Source organism: Drosophila melanogaster, chromosome X (genome assembly GCF_000001215.4).
Source record: "Drosophila melanogaster chromosome X".
NCBI lineage: Eukaryota > Metazoa > Arthropoda > Insecta > Diptera > Drosophilidae > Drosophila > Drosophila melanogaster.
In genome coordinates, this window is record NC_004354.4 from 6,998,285 (window position 1) to 7,011,198 (window position 12,914).

At 42.4% G+C, this 12,914-nt stretch overlaps 2 protein-coding genes across 6 annotated transcripts; one reads left to right on the forward strand and one right to left on the reverse strand.

Moving 5' to 3' along the window:
* The first annotated feature begins 387 nt into the window (after nt 1–387).
* On the forward strand, nt 388–5,867 carry Inx2 (Innexin 2). 4 transcript variants are annotated; one of them, NM_167104.3, is made up of 3 exons: nt 388–459; nt 674–1,979; nt 4,488–5,867. In NM_167104.3, exon 2 carries the CDS (start codon nt 845–847, stop codon nt 1,946–1,948), a length of 1,104 nt encoding a protein of 367 aa, NP_727150.1. In that variant the 5' UTR covers nt 388–459; nt 674–844; the 3' UTR covers nt 1,949–1,979; nt 4,488–5,867. The 4 variants fall into 4 exon arrangements, with proteins under 4 accessions (NP_727150.1, NP_001259301.1, NP_572375.1 ...); NM_001272372.1 differs by having other exon boundaries at nt 674–5,867; NM_132147.4 differs by having other exon boundaries at nt 388–1,979; nt 4,488–5,211.
* A 4,854-nt stretch (nt 5,868–10,721) lies between these two features.
* Nucleotides 10,722–12,861, reverse strand: cm (carmine). 2 transcript variants are annotated; one of them, NM_001272373.1, is made up of 6 exons: nt 12,773–12,861; nt 12,616–12,703; nt 12,235–12,560; nt 11,999–12,158; nt 11,490–11,942; nt 10,722–11,379 (listed from the first exon to the last, which is right to left on the reverse strand). In NM_001272373.1, exons 1-6 carry the CDS (start codon nt 12,805–12,807, stop codon nt 11,194–11,196), a joined length of 1,248 nt encoding a protein of 415 aa, NP_001259302.1. In that variant the 5' UTR covers nt 12,808–12,861; the 3' UTR covers nt 10,722–11,193. The 2 variants fall into 2 exon arrangements, with proteins under 2 accessions (NP_001259302.1, NP_788873.1); NM_176700.3 differs by having other exon boundaries at nt 11,027–11,379.
* Between the last annotated feature and the right edge of the window lie 53 nt (nt 12,862–12,914).

The window sequence follows — 12,914 nt, forward strand, 5'->3', positions numbered from 1 at the left end:
TGGTTCACTTTAGGCGTAAAATGCAACGGGATACGAGGCATGTTTTAAGCATATTCAAAATTAAGGTTAATAATTAAGGCGGTCTTTTTTGTTTTAATTCAGTTTTGAGCAGCATCACTGAGTCACTCTCGCCCCCTCTGCTTCACTCCGGGATTGGGAAATGTTACCCTTTTGGTCCATGCCAGTTCAGTCCAGTCCAAATTCAGCCATTCCAAGTCGCGAGAGCCGGGAGAGGATTGAAAAACGAAACAAAAATAAATGTAAAGTAAGCACTCCATTGTTAAACAAGATCCACCCCAAAAAGATTGCGCTCTCCCGCTCTCTGAATCTCTCCGCTTCGGCGACGGCGTTTAGCGCAGCCAAGCGACTTGTCCCAGCGGAAAGCCAAACAGTTTGAATTTTCTATCCGAAGAGTGCGCTTAGTGCCGCTGCTGCGACGGCGTTTAGACTTCCACCTGGGTAACCGTCGCCCCCGCCGCCCCCTTGAAACACAAGTGGTTTTGTTTTTGTTGTCGCGTTGGTGTTGAGAGCGCGAAACGAACTCGAACCGAACAGAAACGAAGCTCTCTGGGGGATCCAAGCCGAAGATCCAGTGCCCAGCCAAATCCCACGTATCGCTGCTCTCGCCGATGGTTACTACTATCTTTTTTTTTCGTGTGCATTCTTTGAACAGAAACTGAAGAGTAATGGTGGCCAACGAGTGAGGAACCCGAAAGTCCCGTAGCAAAGTCACCAGGCAGCCGATACGATCCGCAACAGTCAGCGTTAGTGTCAAGGAGTAGAAATATCCTCCGTAACAAAGAATCCTCGCAAATCGCATAATATAGAGTAGCAGACCGACAAAATGTTTGATGTCTTTGGGTCCGTCAAGGGCCTGCTGAAGATCGACCAGGTGTGCATCGACAACAATGTCTTTCGCATGCACTACAAGGCCACGGTGATCATACTGATCGCCTTCTCCCTCCTGGTGACCTCGCGCCAATACATCGGTGACCCCATCGATTGTATTGTGGACGAGATCCCACTGGGCGTGATGGACACCTACTGCTGGATCTACTCTACGTTTACCGTGCCAGAGAGGCTAACGGGCATCACCGGACGCGATGTGGTGCAGCCCGGCGTGGGCTCCCATGTGGAGGGCGAGGACGAGGTGAAGTACCACAAGTACTACCAGTGGGTGTGCTTCGTCCTCTTCTTCCAGGCCATCCTGTTCTACGTACCGCGCTATCTGTGGAAGTCCTGGGAAGGCGGACGCCTCAAGATGCTGGTCATGGATCTCAACAGCCCTATTGTGAACGATGAGTGCAAGAACGATCGCAAAAAGATCCTGGTCGACTACTTCATTGGCAACCTGAACCGCCACAATTTCTACGCCTTCCGATTCTTCGTGTGCGAAGCCCTGAACTTTGTGAATGTGATTGGACAGATCTACTTTGTGGACTTCTTCCTCGACGGCGAGTTCAGCACCTACGGCAGTGATGTCTTGAAGTTCACTGAGCTGGAGCCGGATGAGCGCATTGATCCCATGGCGCGGGTCTTTCCGAAGGTCACCAAATGCACGTTCCACAAATACGGTCCATCCGGCAGTGTGCAGACCCACGACGGTCTGTGCGTGCTGCCCCTGAACATTGTCAACGAAAAGATCTACGTGTTCCTGTGGTTCTGGTTCATCATCCTGAGCATCATGTCGGGAATATCGCTTATCTACAGAATCGCTGTTGTGGCGGGTCCCAAGCTCCGCCATCTCCTACTCCGAGCCCGTTCCCGTTTGGCTGAAAGCGAGGAGGTCGAACTGGTGGCCAACAAGTGCAACATCGGCGATTGGTTCCTGCTCTATCAGCTGGGCAAGAACATCGATCCGCTCATCTACAAGGAGGTGATCTCGGACTTGTCCCGCGAAATGAGCGGCGATGAGCATAGCGCCCACAAGCGGCCCTTCGACGCCTAATTAGTGGGCGTGGCCGTGTGCCAGAGTGCCAGTAAGTCTCGTATATACCATCCCACACTATCCCAAACACTTCCCCATCATCATCCAGACACTAGTTTTAGTTAGCTTCTAGCCCAAGCCACAATTCCACTCGATGTAAACCTCGATTAGATCTTAAGATTATACATACGATATACCATTTTTGTTTTGGTAGTTAACTTACTTTTTTTTCGACGCTACTTTATTAGAGAAGACCTAACTAATGACAATAAAAATTATGTTTTTCCAACACAACAAAGAAACACTTTTCACCGAGTAAGAGAGAAAAGAGTTCTTCTGGTCTTACGCTCATTTAAGCGGCTTCGGTGCAAGCAAGATAGCAGCTGCGCATGCGCAACAGTCAGCCATAGCTCGATCCCCCTCACGCACACAGTCAACTAGGGAGGAAAGAGAACGAGAGAGGACGAGAGTAGTAGGGGGCAAACCAGTTTGACCACCAGTTAGTTAAAGATTGCTGCCAGCAGGGCAAAAGATTCTTTCTGTCTTCTTATGGCTTGGCATTTCTCTACTCGATGCCCTCTAAATTCCAAAAGAAAGGGTAGTTTTACCTCCATAACCACTTTGCGTAGACCAGTTTTTATGAAGTGATTTTTGTCTTTTGGAACACACTGATTTTGTTTCTTTGCAACACTGTGAAAACACAATTCATTTCGATCAAATCTAAATCTTAAGAGTATAAGTTAGTCATAATAATAGGAAGTCGCAGTAAATATCATATCAGCACCCTGATAGTATGTATACCTGACATGATCTATAAAAATATCTGTTTTTTTTTTAACTTTTGAAATGTATGTACCGCGTTCATACAGGGTATCGCACAGTTTAAGCACCATCACAAGTGATGGTCGAACCGTCGAGCCAACAAGCTCATTATTTATTAGTCGTTTCCATGGCTTCAGATTTTCTTTGATTGCCTGGGCCCCAAGATTTTGACTCTCTGGCGACCCGAGTTGCCATCTCCACACCGAGACAAACTAAAACTAATGATTTCTTGGGCTTCTTTCACTTTAGATATATTACTGATCCGGCAGGTTCCCAATGATTCCTTTTAAGTTTTTCATATATATTAATAGTTTTGGTGTTTTATCCTATAATTTTTTGGCAGTGTGGAAATTTTTTGGGGACAGAGAACTCGGGTGGCGGAGATAAGAGAAGAGCTCTCGACATTCGTGTCTCTGCTCGTCGGACTCGACTCGTAATCAGCGCGAAGTTGAGTTTTACTCGGGACGACTTGGGCTGCGTTGCCCAATGTGCAGACATTTCTCGTTTGTGGGGACTCGACTTGACTTGGGACATGCAATGCCAATTAGAAGTTGGGCAACCACATATGTGGTGTGTATGTACGTGACAGTAAGAGTTTTGGGCATGGGCACTTATCTAATCGAAGGCGGGAAACTCGGGGAACAGAAAAAACCATTTGATAAGGTGCGGTGCGAGATACAGATACTATACAGTTTCAGATACAGATACGATACAGATGCTGTTGCCGCTGATTGGTGACAAAGTGTTGCAATTAGCACACGTTTTCATTTCCATTTTTCTGCCCCACCTCAAGATCAGAGATCACAAGATCCAGGCCCCCGTAGATCCGTAGTTTCAATTAATGGCTGGCACACAATTTAAGCGGCCTCCACAGCTTTTGATGATGATCATAATCAACAAATAAGCGCTGGAAATGCTCCTGCTGCTCGCAGTTCGTAGTTCTCTATACTCTGTTTCTATATCAGTGTGTATTTTGGCTTGTATGTGGTTTTCGTCTGACCGCCAATTTGAGGTATCAATGAATTAATGAATGGACCGCTCTGTCACACCCAAAACCACCCACCCATCAGCCCACCAACCCACTTGGCCGCCAAGTTGAATGAAACGAGAAACAGACACGCGAAAACTTTTGCTCTCTATTGAATGTGCCTTTCTGTATGGTTTTGTATTTTGTTTGTTTTGTAGTTTGTTTTTTTTACTATACACGCACTTAATTTGTTAAGTCAGCAACTCATTTCCCAGGCTTTTAATTGCATTAATTGCTTTCAATTAGCGCAAAGCTAGCGAGAGTGTCAAACTCGAATCGGGCGAAAACTAAAACTCGGAATCAGAGAGCGCACTTATTTCCGATTGAAATTGAAATGGAAATGCATCGTTTGAAGTTAGACAATGGCGATGATGGGATGATTTATTGTTTCCTCAGCGATTGGAAATTCTCAGGTGATTAGTCTTGAATGTCTGACAGATGCGGGAATAGGTTTTCGTGGTCAAAAACTAGTGTAGCGACGGGAAATTAGTTTCTTAGGCTAAACGTGTGAAATTCGAAGTTATGAAATGATATTTTCGGCACATAGAATGTTGTGATTCATAAGCTGTAATAAGTTATTTAAAGTCACCAATTTCCCCGAAATCTTATCGCGGCTAAATCGCACCTTAATCTTAAGCAATATAAAGTCATTGCTGTAGTATTAAACACAAAAGTATTATTAGATAAAATGATTTAATTATTTCTTTGCAGTTTCACGCAGCCGAAATTGGGTTAAGACGATGATAAGACGATGTCGGAAAATGGGGAAATCAGTAATCGGAAGGCGGAGGGAGGATAAAGGATAAAGGATTAAGTAAACCAACAATGTAGATGAGGCCTTTCGAGCTAATGACGAGCTAATGAACACATATCAACGAATTCCATGGTAAAGGACAAGATCGCAAGCAATAGCCGATTTTACTGTTTACTGTTTTGCATCAACAACAAGACACGTACAATTGCAATTAAAAATACAATTACAATAATGTAACCAACAACAATAATATAACAAATAACAGATACTAGCCGCAGCCAGAAACGTTAGCTAAAAGAGTGGATTGGTTTTTTTTGGATTGGATTGGTTCAACGGTTTCAAGACAATCAAATTTTCCATTTGCCAAAATTAAGAATTTCCCGACTGGACCGAAAATCCCATTGCCAATCCATTTTAAAACATTCCTGGTAATCTTGAAAGACAGAAGAAAAGACATTTACAAACTATATATTTTTTGTGCAGCAGCAAACAAATTGAGATATGATAGATCTATATACATCCATATATATTTTTAATAAGCAATTACATATATATTTATACATAAATATACAGACGGACCGAAAAGAAATCTATATATTTATGAATGCCACATGCGAGTAACATTTATGCTAAGAGTTGTGATCATTGATTAAGACATCTAAAAAAAAAATGCGAAAATACAAAAAAAAAAAAGAAGACAAAATAAACAAAACAATAATTTACACTTAGTAAAGAAAAAACGCCAGCATAATAATACACATTTTATTTCAATTTTTACTCTTTTAATTTAGCAATTTTCGCCAGCAAATAATAATTAGAATTATGTAATTCCCTTTTTTTTTGCATATCTTTGGTAGCATTTATTTAGTTTAGCGCAATTTTTTTTTAACACACACCCGAACTCTTCGTAAAAGAAGAGCAATTAAATTTATACATATATATATATTTATATATATAAATATATAAACATTTATATATAAATATATATTTATAGACGTATATATTTTTGTAAATGAAACTGCAAGAAGTATACATTTAGCTTTTAAGCGTAAAAATGGAAAAGACCAACAAAAATGAAAGACTCAAAAGCAATATTTAATATTTAAAAGCAATCGAAAATCAAATAAATGTGTTTGTAAACTTTGTGTTTATCATCGACGCGATAAACGAGCCAAGCCTAAAATAAGTTTCAATTTCAATTCCATATACTTATAACTACTTACATTAAACGAGAATAAAAACACCCAAAACATGATGATCTTTAATATGATTTATTGTTTGTACTCGAGCCGAACAACTTCATTTCATGCGAAAATAAACAAGAAAATAAAACAAGGAAAATCGAAGCAAACATGTGAAAATCTATCTTATCGTTGGGTTGTGGTGAAGTTTCAGTTGGATCGTACTCTAATATGTGTGTGTTGGTTCTGTTTGCCCAGAACAATTACAAACCAAATTCTGTGGACACTTTAAAGGTTCTGCCTGTGTTGTTTACCCGCCTTGTAAACATGGCTTTTTATGACTAGTTTTCCCAAAACGTGTTTGCGCGACGCAAACTTTGGAGCGAACCTTGCCGCTTAAGTTCGGATGGTCTTTGACCCCGGCCCTTTCCCCAACCCTCCGCCCAAACTTTTCTTGAGAAGAACAGCTTAACACTGTTATATCCCAGGATTTTCCCTTTCACAAATACACGCTTACACGCATGTGTACAAATCTTATTTTGGGCACTAAAATCAACATTGGATCCAGTGCGGCTTTTGATGACAACTGCTTGCATAATATATACACTCATTCGGTCTACTCGTAAATTTAAATTATTTTAGGAGAGATAAATAGTCGCTTTGATAACGATATCAGACAGGGCTCTAGAAGTGTTTTTGTTTTTCAACAAACTTATAAATACAGCTGACTCAAAGTTTTCCCAGACTGTCAAACGGTGTCTCACCATATCCTGCTCATATGAAATTTCATCTATCGCATTTTCGCACGTGCCGAAGTGACTTTACCAACGTCATATGTTTGGATTCATTGGTTCTTTACGCTGTTGAACACACGTACTTCTCCGCTTACTCAAAGGTCCTATTGCTATAAAAGACCTCAAGTGTAGTTCCTGTCAAATGAGCTGTTTGCTCTACTTTGCACACATCATAGCACACAATATACCCTGTAAATAATTGTAATAAGTTATGGTTATAACTGCACAACTTGCTTTCTACCGCGTTTTACACTTGGTGCTGCAATCGTGGGGAATCTGGTAATCGGGAACTTGAGTAGCAGCAACCCACTAAGTCTACATGTCTCTTGAGCAATTTACGTGGCAAGTGTGGCAATAGAAGGCTGGGAAGATGTTGAGCAAATTAGCATATCAAATTGAGTTAAACGCTGCAATTGGCCTCAATAAATACATACGTAAATAAATATTACGGCATGGAGCCGAGGAAAGCGAAATCGTTATGGGAATGCGAATGCGAAATGAAAATGGAAACTGGGTTCAAGGAACTCCATCTTTCGCAAATGTCAAAGTGCTCTGCTAGGAATATTTCCAATAATTTCATAGCTGAAATATCCAAGTGCATATTTTGTTGGACAAATGAGAATACATCAAATTTAGCACTATTATCTATTGTGATAATCCAGCATTTCCTGGTCAAAGCTCGTGCTGCATTTCCCCCAGGTATTTGGTTGCATTTTCCTGGTGTACCACAGATGGGTGGCCTACACACACACACCTTCTCGATGACCTTGCACTTGCAATTGTCAAATTAATTTCGCGCTGTTTGGCATAAAAGATTTACGGCACCAAATACACCCATGTACATCCCATGCTATCAATTTTAGTGGCGTCCTCTTGCGGCGGTTGCGACAACTGCTTACGTAAGCTCCATTTCGCACGAACCCTTAAATTTCGCTTTAGACACAATTTATTTATTTAAAAAAAAAAAGACCGCTTTGCGCTGCGAGTCTGTGAATCGTTGACGGTTTTGTCGTCTCTGATTTATTGTAATGCCTGTTTTTTTGTTGTTGTTGTTGTTCTGTTTATTTGCCTTTTTTTTGTCACAATTGTGTCTGGTTTTTGTTTAAATTCTTTGTGCTCTCTACTTAATGCGATAAATTAACTTCAACAGGGCGAAAACAGACTTCCAGTTTGGCCTGTTTTAAAAAAATTTTCTCCATTCTTTAGTTGTTATTTATAGGAAATGTATTGCATGCGGCGGCATATTTAATATCTGGATGTATTCAAATACTATAAGCCAAGATGCATGTTGAACTAGGAATTGTTCCCCCTCCGTCAAAGTAATACCTTTCATTATCTAAGCGACCTCTAACCTCTTATAAATCGATTAATTAAAAACAATTTGTGACACTGGGTAATTAGTCGCCGCACATGAGACAAAATACAAAAATGAAATACATATATGTATTCAGTGACTTTTGGCATTAGCATATCACAGATATCGGTGGAATAAGAAAATACCCCATGTCTCGGTATGCGTAAGCAGTTTATATATTCGTTTATTTTGTTTATCGCAAGTTGGGGTCTTTGAATGGACAGGGGATCGAAATGTTAGTCATTTGTGATTTTGTTTATCTGCAAAAGCTGAGAGTGAAAAAGTGATCAAAACTGCACTCAACTTCGTGGCATATATGATTCGAAATTATGTTTTGATTGTGATATGGATAGTGGTTGTGGTGCTGTTTCTGGATTTTAGTTCGAATGGCGGAAGTTTCAATCGTTTTTAATGAGCCTCATCGCAGTGACACAGAAAGTCCAGTTTGTGGAGGCGTCTTTATGTCGCAAATGCCCTCTGATCCAACGGCTATGCTAGCTTTTTAAATGAAACATATTTCCCTAGCTGAATATCAACAATTTGCATTTTTAGTACAAAAAAAGGGAAGAACATGCATTTAATGCCATGAGTGAAATCTGTTTCAAATCTACTGTTGGGTAGCTCATATTCCACCCACTTGCCCCGCACTTACTTGCGGAGACAATCAGCGCTTCTAATTAGCCAGCCAGACGGGCAAGTGCTTATTAGACAGGGGGTTCGTGCTCTGGTTTCAATATAGTTTTGAAACCATGTGGGACGATCCAATTGGCACGGCCGGCATTCAACACCTTTCGCAAAGTTGGGCAAACAGCAATCAAAGCAGACAAACAAACAAACAAAGGCAAAAAGCACAAAGCACAGAGCAAGGCAAACACTGCGAACAAGCAGAGTTTAAACATTTGCTTAGTGCACCGGCGACAAGTTGCATAAATTATTATCGAATGGCGAATGCAATTGCACGACCTGCTACAGTAACCCCCTTCACTATCCCCCCGCTGACTCTCTTTGGGGGGTAAGTTGGGGTGCAACCTTGTTGCGCTAATGACAAATGCTTGTTGTTTGTCTTTCACTCGAATTTGTTTGGGGCCAAAGGCTCCATTAGCTCTGGTGAACTTTTCGAGGCTTCGTAGCGCATAGATAATATAACTGATCAAGAGATTTTACTGATCAGTTATGAAATAAATAATCGAAAGATTCAAGTGCTTTTCCATTTTTCCTTGGAAATCTCATTAAATAGTTGGTCGAAAGAGAAATCGGTCTGTGATTTATGTAAATGCCATTGCAAGTATACATAATTTTATAGCAAACTCACGATGTACAAACTACACTATCGAAAAAATAAAGCATGAAAGAGCATTTTCATATTTACATACAAATTAAACCTCGAGCTGTTCAAACACTTCAGTTTGAAAGTAGATCAAATGCAGTTCTGCATTTGCATCCAGTTTTTGAAACCACTTAGCAAGATGCTAATGGTTGAGCATTACTGGAGCAAAGACGTTTACCAAACAGAAGCTAAAAAAACATCTAATGCATTTTGGTTGCACAGGACTTTGAATCAAATGCACGAAATCACGTGCATTCTCGATTAAATGGGAAACTTATGAGGCTTCATCGACACCTCAAACGTCTCATTAGAAATCACATTCAGATGCCATAAATCCGTTCATGAACTGCAACAATTCCAAGTGCAATTAACATTTTCAACACGGAATCTAAAGTGCTACTTACATATGATACCCTATCTGATTTGTTCGTAATTTAAATGGAATGCATTTATAATCAAACGGAGTAATTTTTATTTAAAGTAAGCCACACTATGTGGCTACTAAAGTGTGAGATATTATTTTTTTTTTAGCCGGCATCCCATTAAGTTATGTATATCCCTGGGTATTTATGTATTCGACTCCCTGATGCTGCCCTTAAATTCTTGATTTTAAATTGTTCTCCCCCGGCGATGGAAAATGCAAATGAGATGGGAAACATTTACAATCGAACCGTATGAAATGCGCTATCAATTACGGCGGCTAAATGCCAGCGGATCTTCATTCTGAGGCGAGAAAGACAGAGATGGCGATAGGGAAGCCCTAGGAGAGCAGAACGAAAGACTGAGGCAACGAACTCGTGTCGCCCGCTGCAAATAAGGGATAGAGCTGGTGGGCCCTGGATTTTGGAGCATGCCGCCATGCTGTGTGGCGAATTGTGCTGCCCCCCATCCCCCGCCTCCTCTCCCCTTTCATTCTGTTCTTAAGGAACTTGCTTGGCTCTTAACGACTGTTTCCCACGCTTGAAAAATGACTCGCGAACTGGACTCGAAATCTGAGTTATTTTCTCAACCCGTTTGGGGTCCGAGCCCCAAACATTTTGTGCCCGTTCAAGAGCTGGCTCTCTCTGTGTGTGTGTGTGTGTGTGTATAACATGTCTAGCCATGGTCGACGTCGCCTTTCGGTGGCGCTTGTTGGCTACCGTTGCACGCCGCGCCCAAAAGCCTAGAAGCTGTTGCTGCTTGCGGCTGCCATGGGTCAAGGGGGGCGGTCCAAGGCATGCATCGGGGGCGTGGCAGGGCAAACCGGTTACCGGTCTCGGCCAGAGGCAAAAATGCAGCTAAGCTTGTAGAAGGAGATAACGAGGCAACACAGTGAAACCTCGTGTGCTTGTTAATTGCATTAAAAAAAAACTGATTCTAATAGGGATTTAACGAAAAACTCATTGAAGAGTCAAATAGAAATTGAATTTGGGTTTCTTCTTAACAAAATGCGTGGGGTATAGTGTAATGTCACAACTCGATAATTTGATCAGTCTTTCACTTTTCAGCACTCTTGCCTAGAAATGTACGTTAGCGAGTCTCTACTTCTTCGCATTGTTCACACACATTGATAAACAAGATGTATACACACTATTCGTATGCTAAATGCGTTGGCCTGGCTGCAAAATCAAGTTTTGCATTTTCATTTGAATTTATTGGTTTCCTCGCTGGCTGTTGCCAGGCGCACTGCGATCGAGTGGAGTGACTTGACTTGGAGTGCAGTGCAGTCGACGGTGCCATTGCCATGCGATGCCATGCCAAGCCACGCCACTCGAAGACTTGCAACTTCATTCCCAATCAATTCTCGCATTCTTACTCTTCGAATATGGCGACGGCGTCCAAGAACAACGACAAGGCGACTACACTTGAAGTTAATATTTTATGGGTAGAGATATAGATACATAAATGAGATACACAGGGAGAGAGACGAGGGCTAGAACATCAAATGAAAAAAAAAAAAACAAGCGGAATACACTTAACGTTAGCTATTAATTAAAGCTGGAATTGGAATCCGGATGATGATTTTGTCTACATCCGCACCTGGAACTTGCCCGCCTTGGTCAGGTATTTGACGCCCTTGAAAGGCTTGTACTTCTCGCCGTACATGTCCAGGCGATTTACCTTTAGCCCAGAGACGGCCAGCTGCGAGATTTGGAACTGGACATTCACGGATGGATTGGCATCGATGTTGGTCGTACCGGGCGTAATGGAAACCTAGGCGTGCAAGGACAGTATATTATTAATGGGATAAAAATATAAATAATTTAAGACGTTAGATACATGAATCGTGTAAAAGTGTAAAGGGTCTCAATAGTTATTCTTACCGATCCCCTAATATTTGGCAACTTGGAAACATCGATCCGTCCCACATCCCAGGACAGCGTCTTGGTCACCGAATCGAAGGTATACTTTCCCTGATTCGGCGTCAATAGGCAATTAAGCACACACCGCGGCATGGTCAGCTCCAGCTTCACCTTGTCAACGGTGCGACCAAGGGTGTTCCTCGGGCCAATCGTGAGGTCCAGACGCCCCTGCTCACCCGTTTTGATCGAAAAGTTGTGCCTGATGTAGATGGGTATGGCCACCACGGACTGAGAGCTAATGTGATATGACATCAGGCGGAAGTTTCCGTCGGGCGGGATAAAGGAGAGCAGGCGCTCCGCCTCCCAGCGCTTGTAGCGCACGCAAGGATGGAAGGAAACGTCGTCGAAGAGGCGAGGATTCATGAAAGATAACGTCAGATCTGGCATGCCGGATAACTTAATGCAGCAGTCGATCTGATAAAAAAATAAAAGAGATAGAAATTATTTTTATAGACTTAAGTGAAACTTACGTGTCCCTGGATCTCGGCAAAGACCGTGGATCCGGATTTATCAATGATAGCGTCCACCTCCTCGATGACATCGAAGTACGCCTCGTTGTTGGTGTACCTCACGCCGCTTCTGCGCCAGCGAACCGCCGACAGCTGACCCGAGGGCAAAGTAGTGCTTACACTTCGGAAATCGGATTATTAATTGGATTATTAAGGTAAATGAAAGACAAAGACGGAGGGAGCATCATTCAACTTACTTGCTCTTGCCCGTCACCGTGTTGGCAATGGTGCGCAGGATATTGGGCGGCTTGATCAGCTCCTTGAGGATGTTGCTCTCGGTGGCCAGTGGGAAGCCATTATCGAGCATCTCGTCCAGCAGCTCGTAAACGACCACATAGTTGTCCTTGATCACGGACTCGGAGCAGTCGCCGAAATAGTCCTGGAAGGTGTCCACCACGCGATGCAGGAACTCGATGACAAAGAGCGGCGGCACCTCCTGCTTGCAGGCGGCGACCAAAGACACCGTGTCCCTTTGCACTGTAATCAGGTAGTAGTGGGGCGTGGCTATCACCGGCGGCACATCCTGCAACAAAGAGATATGGTCAGCATACAACCCATACGTGGCACGGGCGACTCACATATGGAGCAGCGCGCTGGGCGTCAAGGAAGTATTCGCACACAGATCTCGAGACAACCGAGCGCCAATGCTTTTCCAGGAAGACCTCGCTGAAATGCGGATATATGGGTATATGGGTATTACATCGTCTTCACATTTCACTTATAGGTATGGCTTACCCGCCGCTGTTTACAATAAACAGACTGTGTATCATAATTCGACCTAAATTGCTTGCTAGTTTAAGCTATGTTTTTTTTTCAGGGATGAATCATTAGCGATGACAGCGTGAAGGTGTTCTACTACCATGCTCCCGAAGCGCTT

Excerpts from the sequence above, each read along its gene's own strand:
- Inx2 (NM_001272372.1), top strand. The coding sequence starts at position 845 with ATGTTTGATGTCTTTGGGTCCGTCAAGGGCCTGCTGAAGATCGACCAG.
- cm (NM_001272373.1), bottom strand. The coding sequence starts at position 12,807 with ATGATACACAGTCTGTTTATTGTAAACAGCGGCGG. Across the intron at positions 12,561-12,615 it reads CCCAGCGCGCTGCTCCATAT|GATGTGCCGCCGGTGATAGC; the intron begins GTGAGTCGCCCG and ends TCTTTGTTGCAG. Across the intron at positions 11,943-11,998 it reads TTGCCGAGATCCAGGGACAC|ATCGACTGCTGCATTAAGTT; the intron begins GTAAGTTTCACT and ends TTTTTTTATCAG.